This window comes from Pygocentrus nattereri, chromosome 30, assembly GCF_015220715.1.
Source record: "Pygocentrus nattereri isolate fPygNat1 chromosome 30, fPygNat1.pri, whole genome shotgun sequence".
Taxonomy (NCBI): Eukaryota; Metazoa; Chordata; class Actinopteri; order Characiformes; family Serrasalmidae; genus Pygocentrus; species Pygocentrus nattereri.
The window spans coordinates 1,775,735-1,794,743 of record NC_051240.1 but is presented as its reverse complement, the minus strand read 5'-3'; the positions used below and the strand labels follow the sequence as shown (position 1 = coordinate 1,794,743).

At 41.2% G+C, this 19,009-nt stretch overlaps 1 protein-coding gene across 11 annotated transcripts in view; it reads right to left on the bottom strand.

Moving 5' to 3' along the window:
* Window positions 1–19,009, bottom strand: part of tns1a (tensin 1a) — a 248,155-nt gene that overhangs the window by 85,565 nt on the left and 143,581 nt on the right. For all 11 annotated transcript variants that reach the window (XM_037536614.1, XM_037536609.1, XM_037536615.1 and 8 more), the window contains 2 exons: window positions 5,826–5,864; window positions 273–314 (listed from right to left, as the gene is read on the bottom strand). In XM_037536614.1, coding sequence (XP_037392511.1) covers window positions 273–314; window positions 5,826–5,864 — 81 coding nt within the window. The remainder of the gene's footprint in view (window positions 1–272; window positions 315–5,825; window positions 5,865–19,009) is intronic.

Sequence of the window (19,009 nt, the reverse complement as noted above, 5' to 3'; positions counted from 1 at the left end):
AATAAGCCAAAAGTCTCCCAAATCCAAATGCCCACCCTGCTCCTTTAACCTCTGAGAGCTGAGATAAACAATACAGTCCTAACACAGACAAACCACATGTTTAAACATGAGCCTAAAGATTCGTATTCGGTCACTCAGTAGGTATGTGCTTTGGGCAAATATACATTTAGCCCACAAATCCATGAGCAAATCTACAATACAGGTAGAGTATAACCATACTTGTGTTCATATTAATGGAGCATTTGTGAAGTTGACAGTGGAATGTGTCTTACCGGAGTCTCTACATGCTTCAGGGGGAGATCATTACTGGGAGGCTAGAAAAGGAGAGAGACAGCAAGAGAGAGAGAGAGAGAGAGAGAGAGAGAGAGAGAGAAATACAGCACTGTTGATCCACCTGAGACTCATGCACAATCAATTTAACTTGTCAAACACACAGAGTACATTCAGCAGTCTGTTGACTGCTACAGCATGAAACAGATACTGGCATTGATATTTTCCCCCTGTAAGCGTTTATCATCAAGGTTTGTTTGATTTGACGTAACTACATATAGAACTGCAAATAAGTTGATACACGGTATTAAACTGCCACTCTTGCCACTGGGGTGGGACCCTCAAGGCTCCATCTCAGTCCCTTTATTCAGGGAACATAACTGAACCATAATCCACTGAAATGATCTGTTCTAAGCTGGACTGACTCCACACACCCTGCCTCGCCTCCAGGCTTTACTCTACTGTTCTGTTTTAAAACGGCAGGTTATGAAAAGGTACAAATACCAACTTTCACCTGGAGAAACTGATTTAAGGTTTACAACTGGACCTTCAAACCACTGTTGTACCTTTGAGGGAACATTTACATTGTTTGTACCTTGACGAATGAAAAATGTACCTGCACAGAGCCTTTTTTAACAGCGTAGTGCAGAGTACACAGGACTAATCTGGGGCACAGTACCACAGCTGGTCCAAACAGCATGTATAGGCTTTGAAAATGTATGAATATTTACATTTGACTGCTCAAATACTCATTCACTACATCAATTTTAAACCCAATAATATATGAAGAGTGTCTGATGGAAGACATATTTCCCATATTATCCATCCATCCATCCATTTTCTAAGCCGCTTCTCCGTCAGGGTCACTGGGGGGTGCTGGAGCCTATCCCAGCAGTCTTCGGGCGGAAGGCAGGATACATGTTTCCCATATTAATTCATATTAAATCACCAAGGATTTGAGGGGATTGAACCACCCACCAGATTTTTGGATTCATTAAGTGCAATTGCTCAAAAGAATAACAGAAAAAACACAGCACAATAATCTAAAAGAACAGGACTTTTAAATATTTTTAGCGCAGAAGAGAATCGCTTGAGACTTTTTCAGCCATGCACTGTTTATATTAACGCTGCCCTTTAGAGGAAAGTGAATTGCTTCCTTTGCCAACTGTTGAGCACTTTTCTCTGTTAAAATTCAAAAGTCATAGGCTATAAAATTAGACCACAACCTGGTCTAATTTTTATTTTTAAAAGGTTACATGCTCAGCAAACGTAACTGTCCTCCTCTTTCATCCATTTATTCAACCATTGTAATAATCTCCCTCTCTCTCTGGGCATAGTTTGACTTTAACCGATTTCCCATCTCATATCAACAGTCGGACAGAGCGGTAAAATCTTGTGGTTGTGCTGACAGAATGACAAACTATTGACATAATTATAAAAGTATATTTCTGCTGCACAGTTAGAGTAACTAGGACACTGCTGGCTCTCAATATGATGTGAAAGGGGAGCACATCTCCACAAAGACACCCATGCTGAAATAAAATATACAGCACAACTGCAGCTTTCTTGATAGGATAGATAAAACTTCTGGAACTCTAAAGAAAATGTTGTCCCAATATTGCTTATATATCTTATACTTGATGGTGACAAGCAAGTTAGAACTGCACTACAAGCAGCACAAGCTGGCCTAGATCTTTCACAACATAGGAAACCGGCAACAGTATGGACATGTCACAAAAACAGTTGCTGAAAGTTAATCTGACCCGTCTGAATCAGAGCAAGCTATCCTCCAAACGGGCCTTACCATGAGCCCCTGACCTCCAATGTTAGTTCTCACAATTGAAAAATGTCACATGTGTGCTTTAAGTCTCCATACCTGCTGCATATCAATCAAACATGACACACTCGCTGTGTGAGCCAGATCCATTACAACTACACTGCATGGGAGAAGAGAGGTAGAACACAATCTCAAAGCTCCTTCAGCGGAGGACTGTGTAGGTGTGTGAGTGTGCACAGCGTTTATTTAAACTGTACAATATCGGCATAACAGTTTCCGTCAGGGTCCTAGCTAGAGCTGTTAGAATGGGGTGGCCAGAGATTTTATAGGGGTGACACACTGCTAGGGAAGAGCTAAATAAAATAGTGTTAAATGAATCTCTGTACATAACAAAATCTGCCCTTTTTTGCATGAAAAACACGTTACAGCCATATAACTCTTGGACAAAGTAAACAGAAGGACAAAACTAGGGTGATGTAATGTAATTTAGTCATACATGGGCAAGAAACATTCAACAAAACATTCCATACAGGCCACAGAAGTCATTCAGTCAGGCTGCCCTCACTACACATTACATCGATCAGGCATAACATTATGACCACCCCCTTATTTCTACACTCGTGGTCCTTATCAGCTCCACTTACTATGTAGGTGAAGAGCGCTGTGCTTCAGTGGTCAGGACCCCTGTGGAGCCTCACAGAGCAGGTACTATGTGGGTGGTGGATCATTCTCAGCACTGCAGTAACACTGACACTGCTGGTGGTCTGAGTGGATCAGACACAGCAGCGCTGCTGGAGTTTTTAAACACTGTGTCCACTCACTGTCCACTCGATTAGACACTCCTACCTTGTCGGTCCACCTTGTAGATGTAAAGTCAGAGACGACAGCTCATCTGCTGCTGCACAGATTGTGTTGGTCGTCCTGTGGTCCTTCATCAGTGGTCACAGGACGCTGCTCACAGGACGCAGTTGGCTGGATGTTTTTGGTTGGTGGACTGTTCTCAGTCCAGCAGCACTGCTGTGTCTGATCCACTCAGATCAGTGCAACACAGTAACATCATCGCCACCACATACATAAGTTTTCAAATAGTACCTGCTCTGTGAGGGTCCATCCTGACCAGAGAAGAACAGATGGACTACAGTCTGTAACTGTAGATCTACAAAGTGCAGCTATACAGTAAGTGGAGCTGATAAAGTGGACAATGTGTAGAAACAAGGAGGTGGTCCTGATGTTACGCCTGATCCGTGTATACATGAGTATATTAGAAAGCTAGCCACACACAACTTTACATGGTAACCTACAACACATGCATGTAAGTGTACAAAGAGGTTAGTGAGCAACACAAGTGATTACGGCTGAATAAGGTTTGATTGTTCTTACCATCACAAAGTTTACTTCTTAACATAGCTCCCAGAACAGCTCCGCTGAAGGGAACCAGCGCACATTCTCTTGCCTGTTTGCTGAGTAAATTATATGATCACAGCAACATAGACTAACTATTAAGTGCCGTGTCATCAGACTCTCATTACTGATTGGCAACTACCATCCTGGCAGGTTTACACCATAAAGCATAATTGATGCTTTACTGATGATGGTAGACTGTCTCACTTTCTCTAATTGGGGTGGCCAGAACAGAGGCCATGCTTCATGCTTGGCTGCATCTCTGGTGACCTCGTGTTCACAACTTGTTGTTGCCTGTGGGCGTGTACACTGTTGAGCTTCTGACATACAAATATGTAAAAAAAAAAAACATCCACTACATGCGCAACAATGTTTTTTGTTCAAATATGATTGCGGTTGTAAGTCCTGCGTATACTTGGAACTGCAAAGGAGTGTTTATACAGCTGCCATAGCTAGTCTTAATAGCATTTAACAGAACCATTGTTAGAGATCCTTTTCTGGGTTAACGTTACTGCTTTTGCTTTGCTACAAGCTGCTGTGTAATGTGAACTTATCTTTTATCATCCTAAAATTGTGAAATAGGATTAAATGAGAGTGGGGAAAAGCACAGTGTTGATGTTTACTGGCTTGCCAGTTAGGCTGCGGTTAAATTTGTGCTATTTTGCCCTACTTTAGCTCATTTTTCCAGGGTTTATATGGTATAAAACCATAGAAATTGCTATCAGCAATGCTGATGCGATATGAGTACGCACCTTTTAGCTATCTATTCAGCTATGATGGAGATTCCTAACTGTCAAATCAACATCTGATGTTATGTGTTTTCTTTATTTACAAAAAAAAGATGTCGTGAATCGATAAAATGGACATAAGCAATGGCAGATCAAAGGCACGAGAGTCAGTCTGCTCTATTATTACAACGTACGCCCACAAAACGGCAGTTCGTTTAGGGTCCTCAGGAATTTGTACCATTCAGGCTCATTTTTTTTGCATGGTTGTGGAATTGTCAGAATAATTAATATACTTAGTAATGATTATTAATATTAAAACACACACACACACAAACATACACATACATACATACATACAAATAAGAGACTTGTTAGCAGTAATTATTAACATTAATATTAATATTGTTATCAGTAGTTAATTAATTATAAACGATAAATGACAAGACATTCATTATCATGTGATGCGTACATACAGTGCTGTGAAAATCAGCCACCACTCTTCATTTATTTCATTTCCAGTCAAACCAGCCATAAAATACTCCACCTTATTAATTTAGCAGAAGACACTGCTGAGGAGATATAAGATGAACCTCTTGCAAAAGTAAGGTCAAGGAAAGTTGAATAAAAAAAGGATAAACTGGTTCAAAATGACTAAAGTATGTTGAGAAACTGAGACGCCTAAACCTGCACAAAAACCTTCCACCGTGAGAAGACAACTCAGCGCTATGAGTCTGAAAGAACGTGTAGCTGACAAAAAGGAAGAAAAAAATGTGCAAATCAAAGAAGCTGCTGGTGTTGTCAGAACACTGGCCTGACCACCCCAGAGTCCAGACCTCAACAACACTGAATGTGTCTAGGATTACTCGGATCATGAGACACGGAAAATACAGCAAACTTCTAAGACTGAACTTTGGAGGTGTGAAGAAGACTTGCCTGAAAAACTGAGTGCAAGTCTCCTGAATAGAATGGAAGGAAAGATCTTTGGGGCAGTTGTGGGCTGGAGGTTAGAGAACCAGCCTTGCAACCGGAAGGTTGCCAATTTGATCCCCTGAGTCGACAGGACATGATTGAGGTGCCCTTGAGCAAAGTACCCAAACCCCAACTGCTCCCCGGGTGCTGAGGATACGGCTGCCCGCTGCTCCGGGCAAGTGTGCTCACTGCCCCTAGCGTGCATAGGCACCGTTTCTCATTGCACAGATGGGTTAGACTGTGGAAGTGAAATTTCCCAACTGTGGGACTAATGAGGGTCTCTTAATTAACTATGTTTTCTACACCTTTTCTGATGCTGAAAAATTAATAATTACATTTAATGGCAGTTTTGACTGGAAATCAAACAAATGAAAGATGGTGACATTTCCACAGTACTCTAAGCCCATGGGTAATTGTACAATATGGCTTTAATTTTGATTTCTCGGCACAGAGCAGCTTTCAGAATGCAACAAAAAGGCAATGTTTTAGGAAAGTAAGTCATTTTAATTTGCAATGGTGAGAGAAAATCTTTTTTTTTTTTCATTTTCTGAATATAAATGTAATATTTTATTAATAAATGCTCAGGAAGACATGCCAACCGTTCACAAATGCTGGAATTATTGTATGTGCTGTATGAATCCTCCAAACATTTGCAAAGACGTGCAGGTATAGCATCTTACCAGCTCATAGTTTGTGGTGGGGGCACAGGCTGTGGCTACCTGCAGAGGGAGAGAGAGAGTCAGAGAGAGAGAGAGAGAGAAAGAGATCAAGCAAAGAAAGGTCAAGAAGCAAAATTCAACACAAATATGATTTAGGGAACATGGTGCAATATCTTAGATAAAAAACGCTACAAAATCTACAAAACAAAAAATGAGGAGGTATAACAGCTTAACCAGTCTGGTTGATCCATATATACATGGACCTTTAACTGACTTGGTCCTTTTGTTTTGAGTGATTCTGTACTTATATTACATTTATTAAAGTAAATGACTGAACATTCCACATTGTCACTGAAACGTTACCAAATGTTTCTATAGTGACTGTTTCAGTAGTGACAATTTTAGCTCATTTTCAGTAGAAAAAAAAACGTTAGCCCGCACATAGTAAACAAAGACAGGTTTGAATAGCTGTGCACACAAAACTCTTCATTAAAACACAAAACGTTAAGTTAATCACATAAAAAGGGGTTTCAGTAGTGACCGGTCCTAATGGTACACACTGATTTTCACAGACACATCTACTTAAAAAAAGCTCTAACTCCTCACCATGTGGCAATGAGGGAGAGGCATGCAGCCTCACCTCCTGCTCTGAAATGCAGGGGTGTGGCTAAAATAAGGTTTACAGACTAAAACTGTGTCTTTGAGTAGTGACATGAAATGTGGGACAGTATTTTTTTATTTATAAATTAAACTCAGACTCATTATAAACCTTCATTCTCACTTTAAAAGACATCAAAAACTTTGCTTCTTAAAACAACATTAAAACATGCAAAACAATGTATTATTTTCACAAGTTGAACTGTAGGAGTTAGCTCAATTAATGCTTTATAGCAGAATTATTATAAATATCTAAGCTCTGAATGTTCAAATTGTATTATTTTTATACTGACGGACTGCAGCTTGAATTTATTAGAATGATTCATGTATAGACAGAAAGAGAGAGGGGGGCCATACGCCATACAGAGAGGGGGGCTATTTTATTTGAATGGTTTTAGATCTTGAAGCTGAAATACTGAAAAACCCTGGTATTTAAAGTTTTTCCTAGAACCATACGTCACAGGTAAAAACCATTTGGGGAGCCCACAGAGAGTGCTGGGGTAAAACTGTAAAGTGGTACATCAAGTGGTTTATTGGTAGAAAACTGAAGTGGAAAGAACAAACGCAAGACAGGAAAAACTGCAACCAAACTCCTTTTTTGCTCCGTTGCTATTTTGCGCTTTCTATCTCTCTGTCACTGCTGTTCCTTGGATCGGTTCTCAGGCAGATTGACTATTTTTAGTTGGTTTGAAGCGGTTAAAATAGTTTTCCAGCAGAATTTGGAGAACCTGACTGGCACACTATTTATAACAAAGAATGCAAGATTCCATGAGAAGACAAATCCTGTTAGAGGAATCATCGCCTTCAGGTCGTCCTCAAACGACCTCGCCACAAATTCCACTTCTTCGATATTGATTTCGCTTTGCACACCACTTTGCTGGGCTATTTTAGGACACAGACTCACCACTCTGTTTGCACTTAAAGTCTCTCTTTCGTAATAGCAAAAACAGGATGTTTTGGGCAGTGGATGCTGTGGTCTGTATTAGCCAAGTGATTAATGGGCTGATTGGGTGAGGTTGTGCGGTGTGATTGTGTCAGAGGATGTTTGCGTGTCCCCGTACATCACGTAAACAATTATAATTTATCAGTGGAGCGCAGCCACAGAGGAAGGATGTCATTACTACAGAGAGTTAGAGAACACAAGAGGAGAGTGGAGCTGCTGTCAGCTGATTGGCGGCCCACTGAGCCCTGCACCCAGAGATAACAGCATAATACAGCAGCGTGCTGAAGGATAATCAATCGGCTCTGCATCACAGAAAACAAGGGCTGATGTGGACTTGCGTGATTCACACGTCTCTCTGGCTCACTCTCTCTCTCTCTCTCTCTCTCTCTCTCTCTCTCTCTCTCTCTCTCTCTGCATCTCTCTCCATCTCCCTCTCTGTCTTGCTTTTGAAAAGGAATTCCATATTTTCAAAATTTCTACAAGATCCAATGGTTGGGCGAAAACCACCAGGTGGAACCTACAGGTATCCTATGCGTTTTTATCTGCAATGTACATGTTTTATATGTAATTATACACTCACCGGGAACTTTATTAGGTACACCTGTTCAATTGCTTAACACAAGTAGCTAATCAGCCAATCACGCGGCTGCAGCTCACTGCATTTAGGCGTGTAGAGGTGGTCAAGACAACTTGCTGAAGTGCAGACCGAGCATCAGAACGGGGAAGAAAGGGGATTTAAGGGACTTTGAACGTGGCGTGGTTGTTGGTGCCAGACGGGCTGGTCTGAGTATTTCAGAAACTGCTGATCTGCTGGGATTTTCACGCACAACCATCTCTAGGGTTTACAGAGAACGGTCCGAAAAAGAGGAAATATCCAGTGAGCGGTCAGTTGGGTGGACGAAAATGCCTTGTTGATGTGGGAGGTCAGAGGAGAACGGGCAGACTGGTTCCAGATGATAGAAAGGCAGCAGGAAGTCAAATAACCAACCAGAATCTCTGAGGAACGTTTCCAACACCTTGTTGAAAGTCTGCCACGAAGATTTAAGGAAGTTCTGAAGGCAAAAGGGGGTCCAGCCTTTTAATAGCACCTAATACTGCCTAATACTAATAAAGTGGCCGGTGAGTGTATGTAAATCTAAAAGACTATTATAAACCATTTTATAGTACTACTTACCCTGCATTTACCTCTTTGCCATTTAAAGTACATTTTAGGCAAACAATTGATCTCAAAACTGTGATCAGTTCTGACTCAGTAAGTTTCTTTAGAATAGAGCATTTCACATCAGACCACTCTGCATGACTTAGTTAACATCTTAACAGGAGAAATGTATTAAAAAAATAATATAACGGGGTACTTTCATAAAAAAATAATCTAAGTCAGAAGTTTGGTGTCCAAAGTGTGTTTGTTAACCTTCACATTACCGTCATAGCCTAACTTAATGCCTCATTTATCCTCTACTAGAAGCACAACACGTTTTGGACCCCATAAGAATTAGGGCTCTTTGTATGTCTACACACAACCCAAAATTACAGCAATGACAGCTGGAAGCATAGGAAGATGATAAAAACATGCAAATATGTAAATTACAAACAACTGCTAACCAGGCTGGCTAGCGTAGTTACTGTTGCACACAACGTTGTTTTTAGATTGCCTTGTGTAACTGTCAAAGTTGCATGAAAATGATGTTGCTGGTAACTCACAGCACGCAAAGAGCTGCATCAGAGTTTTCCTGAGTAAAGAGTTCACTAGCAGAAACCTCTACAGCATCACAACAGACAAGGCTGTTTACAGGGCAAAGAGAGAGAGGCAGCTCTAGAACAGGGTGGAGAGCAGGCATGGGAAGTTGTTGTTTTTAACTGCATCTATTATTATGCCCTCACTCAGCCCGTGCGCTCTTTATATACCAAATCCCCTCGAGTAAAGAGAGAGAAAGAGCCTGGAAAAGTGACCTAATCACTACTGCTTTAGTCATGCACAGACAAACCACTCACTGTATGGCATTCAATACAATAAAGCAGCCAAACAGACAAGAACCGGCACAGCACCAGCACGTAAAATGGCATGTTAGATCGGCAGCTGTGTTGAGAGTGTGCTTTGAGGATTGCCTGAAGGATCTATTTGCCTCTCTTGACTGGAAGCCAGCTTATCTCTTTACCTGTTTGTGGATCCTTAACAGCGCAGAGCTCTTCAGGTGATCTTCTAATATGTTCTGGCCAACTTCGCCGAGTGACTCAGAGGTGTTATTGTTACGTTACGCAAATGGCCACTTGCAGGACAAAGGAAGGAGTGAAGATTGCAGATTGGAAATTTCGATTGCCCTCAGTTAAGTTAGCCAGATGTACATGGGCATTGTGAATAATTGCCTGGTCTAGACTGTAAAGAAATGATGTAAATCTGCAGGAGAAGCAGTGCAGTAATCTACTGTGTTCTCCAAAGACAACAAATGACTATGTTCTGTATCCACAAGATACAGGTAAAGCTTCTTGTCAATAAAGTTAAAAAGTTGGATTATACAGTAATTGCCTCTTAAATTCAAAGCATTTTGGGAAAGCAGCCACTGCTTTGTGCAGTCTTAAGCAGTCTGTCAAAGAATATTGCTCGGACAAAGTGGAGTTTCCCAACATTCTTTGCTTTGTTTTTTTGTTTCTTTGTTTAATTTGCTTCAATTTAGCTTTTTATCTTTATTTTGTCACATGTTATTCTTACCCTGAAGATTGTCTTAATGCATTTCAAATGTTTTTGTATTCCAACCGTCACTGCTTCATCCTGTACTGCTATAATTAACGGATAATTGCTTACTGCCATCTGGTCATAATGACTGGCATAAGTGCATGTACTGGCTGTAATGTGATGTTGAGGTCACGGTGTGATTGATGAATAGTCCTCTGCTGTTGGGAAAAATAACACGATTGCTCTCTTCTTCATTAACAGCAGTGCACAATCATTTGGACTATATGGGAAACATCTTAACACATAATGTAGAGAAACTGAGGGCCAGAGAACTCATTACAGCACATATTAACTGTACATCATACATACAGGACTACTGAAAAAAACTATATAAATACAGCAATGAACTGTGTTTAGAGATGCAGTGAAGTATTAATGCTTTATAGTACAGTTTGAGAACGGTAGATAAAAGCAAATTAGTGGAGAAATTGCTTCACACTGTATTTCGCTGTTATTACCAGTAAAGTACCAGTGGGATACTCAGTATAGATAAAGAGTATCCCACTCTTCCATTTGGTCCTCTAACAGACTTAGATAGAACATCCTCTCAGATGGCATCTAGGCTTCCCTTAAAAACTGAGGACTTTGGACTATGAGTCATAACTCCAGAGTTTCAATATCTGACTTTTCAAAACTACATTCTCTATTACTGACTTGATGATGCTAAATATGGCCCACCACTGTTTCATTTCAGCTCTGGTGTGGCATAATTACAACCATGAGGTTTAAAATGGTAGTTTGGTAAGAAATCAACTGGGCACAGTTTTCCTGTTACCCTAAATACACTTAATCGGTCAAGCCCTGTTTCTTTTTTGACGTTGCATGGGTAATGAGGCTAACAAGCTTATATCCCACCTTGTACCCTCAAGCAAACTGCGCGGCCAAATCACACATTCGGGGTATCATAACAGCAGAACAACACAAAACCACACCCACTCAAATACCCAGAGCTAGCTATAAATGTAGTCGTGTCACCGCTTTGGCAATTCCTTCCTGGGGATTTAAGGCAGAGGGGAGAGGATTCATACTGCGCTTGGTGGGTTTTAGGCTGAGCGAGGCTGGAAGGAGATGAAAGTGCTTCTCCAGGTATGCACCTGCCTCCATCAGCCTGCCAGAGCAGCATAAACCAGAGACAGATTTCAAATACCACCCCCCACCCCACCACCACCACCACCATTTCTTTTCATGTCCAACCCTCTCTAATCATTCCCCTGTCTCTGCAGGCTGACCAGCATGTTACACTCTCTTGTCTTGGTGGGGAGAAGGAGAGCGAGGGGGAAAAAATGCAGCAAGAAGTAAACTGGTGGGTGGCATTCTACCGTAAAAGGACATAAAGCAGAGAGGAAAAAGCTTTTCTATTCTGGTTAGGGTGCTGAGGATGTGGAGTTGGGGGATGGTAGGGGACAAATATGAACAAGAGAGAGTTTATTCTGAAGCAGAGAGGCAGTCAGAACCATCTTTGGTTATAGCCAGGTACAACCAGCACTAAAGACTGACCACACCACCCTGAAAGAATGGGAAACATGATATGTTGGTTTTATTGTGTGTCACAATATGCTTTTCATCTGTACTCCTAGAACACTGAACAAACTGTAATGACTGTGTGCGTAACGGGGAGCGAGGAGGCGGACGCACGTGCTGAGATAAGCAAGATTTATTAAGGGCAAATGCAGGGTCATCGTCGTAACAGTCCAGGTTCAAGTAGCCAATGCGGAGAGATCGGGGGGGCAGACATGACAGACACCAGAATTCAACAGAACAAGCAGAACAGAACAAACACCACAGCAGATAACAAACAGAGACCAGCCAAGACAAGGGGCAAACACAGGACTTAAAAACAGGGATAATGAGGGACAGGTGAAAACAATCAGGGGTGGAGTCAACAAACAAGGGGGCTGAACCAAAACAAATGCACATGGAGTGGGACAGTGTAACAGCTGGTTGTAACAACAATGTTTTTATTTGAATATTGTTCAAAATGTCATAAGAATATCAAATCGTGAACCCAGTACCAAGAATCAAATTCAATCATGAGCACAGTGTATCATTAAACTTCCAACAGAGAGCCTAAACAACAACAACCTACACATGGTAACTGCACAGTAATATGTAGCTGATGTCAGCCCATTACACCATCTCCTTATTTAATCAATGCACAGTACTGTGCAAAAGTAATATACATCTCAAAATGTTCAGCATTTAGTTTGCCTTTATTCCAGCTTTCATTCTTTTAGAGAAACTGTATTTCAGTTTTTCAAAGAGTTCAGCAAGGATATTTTTCTTAAAAGTCTTCGAAGTCGGTTGTATTTTGTGTTTCTCACAATCGAATTGAATCCCACTCTATAAATCTCCCAGATGGGCCGTTTTTTTCTCTCTCTTTTTCTGAGTAACGACTTCTCAGCTTCACATCCTTTTAAAATCTTGGATTTGATCAGATCTGAAGGAAGAGCTTGGAGCTTGATTTTCTCCTCTTTCTCAAAGATGAAAGTTTTAAGTACTGTTTATCTGATAGTGACAGTCCTGGTGGTCTACCAGGTCTTGCACAGTTGTTAGGAGTCCCATTTTCTCTGAATCTGTTAATCATTTTTGAACTGTAGATTTGGAAACTCATATGTTTTCCTTTGACGTTCCCTTTCTTATGCATGTAGATGAACAAATATCTAAACTCCTCAGTAATATCTCTTGACAGGTTGAACATTTTGTGCTTAAAAGCTGTTGAGTTTAACTGGAAATTAGATAAATGAAGGATGGTCTGACTTTTGTCCCCATTTCGTCTTAAATAGTTTATTTTCACAAACCCCGAATTAAGAAAATTGATTGTATGCTTGAGGTTGGCCTTTTTTAAATGTGGCACTAATGCTTACCTGGTCCTAAGATTTTTTTTTTGGTGATAAATTATGCAGGTAGGGTCTTTAAGTATGTTGATGTTATGTTTTGGTTATACTGCCCACCCTTACAGCATCAGATTTTCAAAGCTACTAACTGATCTTCAAATGGGAAAGCAAATGGCACAGAGTCAAGCTGGCCAGAAAGTGTCATAGCTTCAATCTGGAGAAAAGTTTCACTTCTTTGGCCTGAATTTCAGCACACACACATTGCACATGAAAAAATAACAGGCTTCATGAAATCAAATTTAAATCAAGGGGAGGAAATGGTGAACAAACAACACATTCAGAGCTGCCAGGAACCATTAAGTGCAACTGCTGCCAACCTAACACCACTGTTTGGCTCACAAGCGGCCACAGCCCACCATAACTATGTCCACAAAGCATGGCTGAGGGAGTCGGGAAATGAAGCAGGCAATGAATCCCAGCGTACAGAAGGCAATGAAAGGCAAGGCAGAGACTTTGATGGTCATCTCGCTGCTCGGCAGCTCCTAAGCGTCCCTCAAAGACAAACAGCTTGCTGGGTTGAGAACAGCAGGAAGCGTATATCAGCAGCAGCGCCTGGCTCCCGGCCACACACACCAAGGATAAATCAAAGAGTGGCACATCAACAGTGAGCTAAAGATCTAAAATAGCCACTGTGGGCGCTATTGCTAAACTGGCCGGCACAATAGAGATGGACATTTGATGAAATAGGATGCAAGTGAGAAAGGACAAGTGGTGAGTTGAGGAAGTCCAGAGAGAGTCCAGAAAATGACATTTCAGTGACCTGCTGCAGGTGTACCATACTATGATATGTGATAAATACGCCAATTTGCTAGTTTTTAGGTAGACCGACCTTCTGTCTAAACTTGTTGGCCATTTTATCATGTACTCATACCATGTAGGACCACATTGTAGGTGTATAGTACATCACCTTACAGGCATTGTTTGGGTGGGAGACAGTGCTCACAGCAGTAATATTACAACAATTATTTTATTTCATTGATAAGTTTTGGGTGGAAACGAAAGGGTTAAATAAACACAAAGTTTAAATAAAAAATCCAATCAGGATTTCTCCATCGTGTCTCCGTAGATACACCAACAAAACGAGTACTCTCATTGGTTTGGCCTTCGGGAGCTAAACTGATGGTCTACTGTGTCAGATTACCACTAACATAATTAGGCATTTAAAGCAGATTCAACCATCACATATTGATTTCCGACAGGAATGAGCAATTTGGTCAGAAATGATGTCACTCTTGACCTGCTGGTAGTCTAGGATACATCACTGACTGTGATTATGTCCTGTAGCCTAGCCATTGCTTCTCAGTCGGAAGTTTGAAATGGAAAACAGTGACAACTCCAGCCAGACACTGAAAAATGACTGTTACAAGCCTCACGTATCTGTGTTTAATCTAGAATGGCCAAAGCATATTCATGTGAATCTGTTGTAATAGAGGTACTTTATTATTTGGTATGACATTTAATGAAGGCCTCCAATAATTACTGCTCACCAATTCTTTTTCCAAGACTTCCTTTTCATTTAAAATGTTGGCCCTTTGTTTTGGTGTCATTTGGTGACTTTTCCCATGTGCTCTTAACCAGAAATGCACATAATGTGCAGGAAGTGGGTATATTTACTGACCAAGTATGTACCTATTAATTTATTCATTCATGCATATATGCATGTATTTATTTGCTTTCCACTGTTGACCAGAGAAGGATGGCTTTCACTACTGAGTTCTTTGTGTTGTTCTTGTTTTTCATTGTGCTTGTCATTGTACCACATGTTTTTACCCATTTTGTATTCTAATATTTCATACTAATGAAAATGAAATGAGGGTGGGTTCCCCTTTTGGGCCTTGGTTCTTCTCAAAGTTTCTTCCTGGTGCTCTTAAGGAGTTTTCCTTGCCACTGTTGCCATTATCTTGATCGTGGGACCTGGATTTTCCCTTAAAGCTGTTTTGTGACAACACCTGTTGTAAAATATAAATCTAATAAACTTTGTCTTGCTCTGAAGGGGCCTAGACCCAGATTTCCATGATAGTTTGTGATAACACTGTTTAAAAAACTGCTAAACAAATAAAACTGAATTGAATTTCACTTACTGCAATGGACTAATCAAGAAGCTCTGACAGAATGAATCTCTAACACTTAAGTGCTGAACGTTGGTATTGAATGACCAAAGAATTCGCTCACTCAGCACTAGTAGCACAGCAGCAATATGTTAATGGGAATGCTGCTGCACTGGATTCCCTCAGCACCCACTACCACACATCTACTAGGTTTTACTTTTACAGGTGCGTTCCTTTCAATTTCTGAACCTTCAAATTCTTTTTAAAAGTGCAGTAAAAGAAACTTTAGCTCACTGCTGAAAAAGCTTGACCAAAGCAATGGCAAGTAGCTGAATGGTCCTTAGGCAGTGACTGGAGAAGATCAAATATCAAATTTGAAATCTGTTAGTAAAGAGTCAAAACAGCTACTTAGATTTTCTCATGATTGCCTGTGGGCCTGGTCCTATAGACGGGATTCTGTGCAACGTCATCACAGAGATGCGTACGCAACTAGGGGACAGAAAGCAACCGAAAGCAGTCTTTATGGCAGAAAGTGGCACTCTTCACAGCATAAAGCAACATAGACAAGGAGATGTTGTACAGTGACCTGTATCAACCACAGAGGAGATGGTTGGAGAATGTTTAATATTTCCGAGGGGATCACATCCCCTCACCAAAAACCACAGAAGATCACGTATCCAGGCCATCTAAAGGGCGGAATGGGGTCCTGGTAGCCCCAAACGCAGGAAAAGTCACTGCAGCAGCCACCTTATATATCCAGGTGTAGTTTTCTGTTGTTGTTATTGCTGTTGTTGATAGAGTGATAGAGTTGATAGGCTATCAACACATCCAAACTGTAGTTTCAATAGTGGCAGTATCTTCTGACAGGGCGATTTGGACAAGGCTGAAGTAGGCTTCCTATTCGCCAGTTGCTTGACAGTAGGTTCCCGGTCAACCTTAAATGCTGTCTGAGTGGGCAGTGGTCTGAGGCTCCAGAACGGAACTACTGCACCATTAAAGGTAGAACAGGAAAATTCAAACAAGAATGTGGCAAATAGGCTGACTTCAACTTTGTGTGACTTAGGTTATCAGAATATCCTCCCTACTTTATGTAGAGCTCTACCTGTAAATGTGAGCTACAGTAGGACACAGTTGCACAAATCTTCCAAACACCAGTACATCTCTTGTGTGTTATATCACTGATCACCACACTAAATAATACTGGTTTTGTTCAGTAAGTCAAAGCCTAACTAAATTGTATGTTTACTTAGCTTAGCGACACAAATGGTACTTCTATGCACCTGTTATTGTCAGATAAGGAGAGGACAGACAGGCTTAACAAACAACTAAACCAGGTAAGTTGGGTGAAATTGGACAGGCTGCTGCCATAGAGGTTACAGCACGTACATGTGCAAGTTGAGCAGAGTGAAACTTATCAGCATGCAGAATCAGCGCTCTATGGATGCTGCTGTGTTTTCTAACATGTAAAAGATCCACAAGACTCCCTTTAATGTTGGATGCGCTGCAATGTTTTCTGAATTCAGGGAATCTGTACTTGTTTATTATTGAATGGCTTCAATAAATCAGGACTGATGTGTGAATTATTTCATGTGTCTTCTTGTTCACAAATTTAGTTTGTGACAAAAACGAAATAATTGCACTGAGACATTAACAGAGAACAGTGGAATACAAGGCAGAAATTGTGTCCGCCTTAAAGAGTCTATGTGACATTAGAGATCAGCCTATATCTGGACCAGAAAGGTTTACGTGAATGCCTTGATTCAGAGCACCAAGGAACATCTGAGAACACTGGGAACATCTGACTCTGGACCTGATCTCACCAGTGTTCTCAATGTTCTACTGTGGTTGTTTCAGTGAATCATGGGCTTCACGTTGCTTATTTGCATACTTGCAGCATTTGCAATATCAGGACCACAGAGCAGCATTTCACTGAACTGCTGCACTCCATTTGAGTAAATTCCTCACTTCTGTCTAAAAACCTGAAGCTCTCTTTGCTGGTGTGCTGCTGAAGGCTGGCTTGCCCTACATGCAGGCAGCAGGCCCAGGGCTAAACTCAGGGCTTGGCACGAGATGGGGCGAGAAGATGGGGTGATCCTCGGGTACCTTGAAACTTTGGCCGAGCTTGAAAGTACACATGTGAGGCATCATTGCCTGAACGCTAAAACCCAAATCCTAGCAGACAGAGCCCAGAGGGAGGCCAAGGACTTTGCCAGGAGGATTTATTACAGCAAAAAAATCTAGGGACCTGGCAGTCAAATGCTGGTGGGCATAAATGGAAGCTACAGCAGGATATCAAAACAACAGCAATCATCCATCCATCCATCCATTTTCTAAGCCGCTTCTCCGTCAGGGTCGCGGGGGGATGCTGGAGCCTATCCCAGCACAACAACAGCAATCATTAAAATTGAATTTATGGGTTCTGTGATCACCTAATTGACACCATATAGGAATATACAACTATTAACCATGCAGTTCATTATATTTGCAGCAGAAGTGATAACTAGTTACACGCCCTCAAGTACAACTTTTATGAGACGTTTTTTTTTTAGCATTTTCAATCATGACATTTTACTTCTACTTAAGTATACAGAATGTGTGAGGAATGTAATCTAGTTTTTACTTTGCTACATTTCAGTCAATAATATTTAATCAAAGGATAAAGAATAGTGCCTAAGCTTTAATTCCTCTGCTGTTCTGATAAATGTCTGATGTACTAAGAAGTTGCACTGCAGTTCTTTAGGGAACTCAGTACTTAAATTATTTTTATGACTTACTACTTTTGTGCTTTTACTCAAGCTGTGTTTTGGAAAGGTTCTTTCACTTAGCCTACCCACATATGCTTTCCAGTGACTTCTTCTTCTTCTTCTTCTTTTTCTTTCAGCTGCTCCCTTTAGGGGTCGCCACAGCGGATCATCTGCCTCCATCTTGCCCTCTCCACTGCCTCCTCTACTTTCACACCAACCATCTCCATGTCCACCTTCACTACATCCATAAACCTTCTCTGAGGTCTACCTCTTCTCCTTCTACCCGGCAGCTCCATCTCCAACATTCTTTACCCAATATATCCACTATTCCTCCTCAACACATGTCCAAACCATCTCAACCTGGCCTCTCTGGCTTTATCTCCAAACTGCTCCACCTTCACTGTCCCTCTGATCTGCTCGTTTCTAATCTTGTCCATCCTTGTCACTCCCAACAAAAATCTCAGCATCTTCATCTCCGCCACCTCCAGCTCAGCCTCCTGTCTTTTAGACAGAGCCACAGTCTCCAAACCAGACATCATAGCAGGACGCACTGCTGTCTTATAAACCTTCCCTTTCACTCTTGCTGCTTTCCAGTGACTACTAACCTTAAGGTTATTAGCAGATAATGACACCATTTATAAACTGCAAGTAATTTCTTGTAGAATCCCTAGTGCAGTCTAACACGACTAAAAAATCAAGACACCAACAGGATTACTTGGAAAATTAGATGTAAGGCAATCCAAATGTACATTGAAGGAGGAAGTCAGAGTAAAATTGGTTAAAAAAACAGGTGTTTCCAAAACTGGAGTTTAAAGAATTAGTAAAGGATACAAAGAAAATGGGACGCTTAACAACTGCATGTCATGATTGGCCCCTCCCAGTCCTGTCCAGGTGTTAGTGTTTGTGTTTTGGTCTAGTCCATGTGTTTTCTGTTTTGATAACCAGTCCAGCCCCTTGTTTTGTGACTCCGCCCCTGATTGTTCCTACCTGTATTTCCTCCTGTCCCTCGTTATCCTTGCTTGGTATTTAAGCCCTGTGTTTGCCCCTTGTGTTTGCTGGTCTTTGTTTGAATTGTTGTTTGTTTGTAAGCCTGTTTTGACGCGCTGTTTGTATAGTTTGGATTTGTTTGTTTGGCTGTATTTCGTCATGTCTGTCCCTCATTCTATCCGTGTTGGATCTTTGAACCTG